Source organism: Mandrillus leucophaeus, unplaced genomic scaffold (assembly GCF_000951045.1).
Source record: "Mandrillus leucophaeus isolate KB7577 unplaced genomic scaffold, Mleu.le_1.0 Scaffold1140, whole genome shotgun sequence".
Classification (NCBI taxonomy): Eukaryota; Metazoa; Chordata; class Mammalia; order Primates; family Cercopithecidae; genus Mandrillus; species Mandrillus leucophaeus.
The window spans coordinates 208078-210158 of NW_012099655.1; the positions used below are offsets into that span (position 1 = coordinate 208078).

The 2081-nt window shown below is 39.7% G+C and overlaps 1 protein-coding gene across 1 annotated transcript; it reads right to left on the minus strand.

The window, feature by feature from the left end:
* Nucleotides 1-1187: 1187 nt before the first annotated feature.
* LOC105551761 (olfactory receptor 10C1-like) lies at nt 1188-2021 on the minus strand. Its single transcript, XM_011997151.1, has one exon. The coding sequence runs from the start codon at nt 2019-2021 to the stop codon at nt 1188-1190; it is 834 nt and encodes a 277-aa protein (XP_011852541.1).
* Between the last annotated feature and the right edge of the window lie 60 nt (nt 2022-2081).

The window sequence follows — 2081 nt, forward strand, 5'->3', positions numbered from 1 at the left end:
ACATACTTACAAATTATCTAATAACTAAATATACTTTCTGTTTTTAATTGTAGTCTGTGTTAACTAGTCAGTTATTCTTGCCTGTTCAGATTATTTACATTGTCAATTACTATCCACACAGTATAAATAAAAACCACAGTTTCACGTTTACATTAATAAGTCAGGTTTTCATAAAATTGGGATATCCAGCAAAACATACACCTTGGTCATTAGTGAGCATCACCATTATTCCCCAATAGTAGAAATATCACATTCTGAGAGAAGATTACATCTCTCTATTTGGCAGATAACCTTAAGCAAGATCATGGAAGTATCACAATTCTCCACTGTTTCTTCTATTACAACTATTATATGAGTAGTTATTAATTCCTCATAGATCAAATGTTAACAGAGCCCCTTTCTGAGAACTAGACGTTTAAATCCAAGGCAATGCCTCTGTAGGTGCCTAGAGCTACTGAATTGTGCTATAACCATGTTCAGTCCTCTGAAGAGCAAGTTTTTGGATGATCTCCAAATCTATTGCATCAGGATCCATCTGCACATATATACATTTTTAAATTACATTTAAAAAAGTTTACATTAATTTTAGTTCCATTTTCTTTCTCCATCTTTGCATTTTAATACTATTTCTCTTTTTAAAAACATTTTACCATGAGAACTCTCAGTAAAAATTGCCCATATTTTTCTTTTAATATTCTGTAACAAATGCTTTTGAAACTTAAGAGGGTGCTTTTTTTAAATGTTTGCATATTTTATAGTTACATGCAAATCACAAAAATAATTATTTGACTCTATGTACCGATAATTAAAGTTGAATTTTAAGACATTTTTATGGAAGGAAATAATAAACTTTCTAGAATTATTAGGTAATTAAGAATCATAGGGGACAGGTACCTTTAAGAACACACCCCCTTGTGACCAAAGTAAAAGTCAGATAGGCCCCTCAGGGGCTAGAAAATGCCTAAGAGTGTAGAGTGAGAATTTGCCTGGCTTCTGAGGTATAAACTGGTAATTTTATACTCTAAGTACAGAGATCACTCAAAAATTACCATCACTGTAACTAAAGAAGCTCCTTACAAGACATGTGGGAGAGTACACAGCTTTTTGTTTGTTTGTTAACTTTTAGGCTGTTTGTACATCTTTTCCAAGAAGCAAATTTTCAAAGTCCTCTGGTACCTAACTATGGGTCAAAATTTTTTTCTTGCCACAGTTCTCTGGAGAGCTGCCTTAACTTCCTTGTTCCGTAAGCTGTAGATGATGGGGTTCAGCATGGATGTCACCACTGTGTAGAAGAGAGCTAGGAGTTTATCTATTCCTGGTGAATGGCTAGCCTTGGGCCTCAAGTAGGTGACAGATCCTGAGCCGTAGAAGAGTGTTACTACAAGCAGGTGGGAAGAACAGGTGGAGAGAGCTTTACGGCGGCCTTCAGGTGAGGGCATGACCAGCACTGCAGCTAGAATTCTGCCATAGGAAGCAATGATCAGTAAAAATGGGCTGGAAATGCAAAGGATTGCCACGACAAAGACTGCAGCTTCATTATAAGATGTGTCCCCACAGGCGAGTGCCAGGATAGGTGGGAGGTCACAGAAGAAGTGGTCTATTTCACAGGGGCCACAGAAGTCCAAGGAGAAAATACAGTTTGTCTGGCCCAGGCCCACCATGCATCCTACTCCCCAAGAAACTATTGCCAAGTGGGCACACACTCCACGATTCATTCGTGTTGCATAGTGCAATGGGGAGCATATGGCCATGTAGCGGTCAAACGCCATGGCTGCCAAAAGGCAGCATTCACTGATAGCAAACAATGTAAAGAAAAACATCTGTGTGGCACAACCCTCCCGAGAGATTCCTCGGGCCTCGCTCACCAGGCTCTGCAGCATCTTGGGTATGACTGAGCAAGTGTAGCCGATCTCCAGGAGAGACAAGTTGGCCAGGAAAAAGTACATGGGGGTGTGGAGGACTGGGTTGGTCCAGATAGCAAGGGCTATGAGAGCATTGCCTGTCAGTGATGCTAAGAACATGAGTAGGATGAGGGAAAATAGAAGGAAACACTGTTCAGTGACCTCAGAGAATTTGGCAAA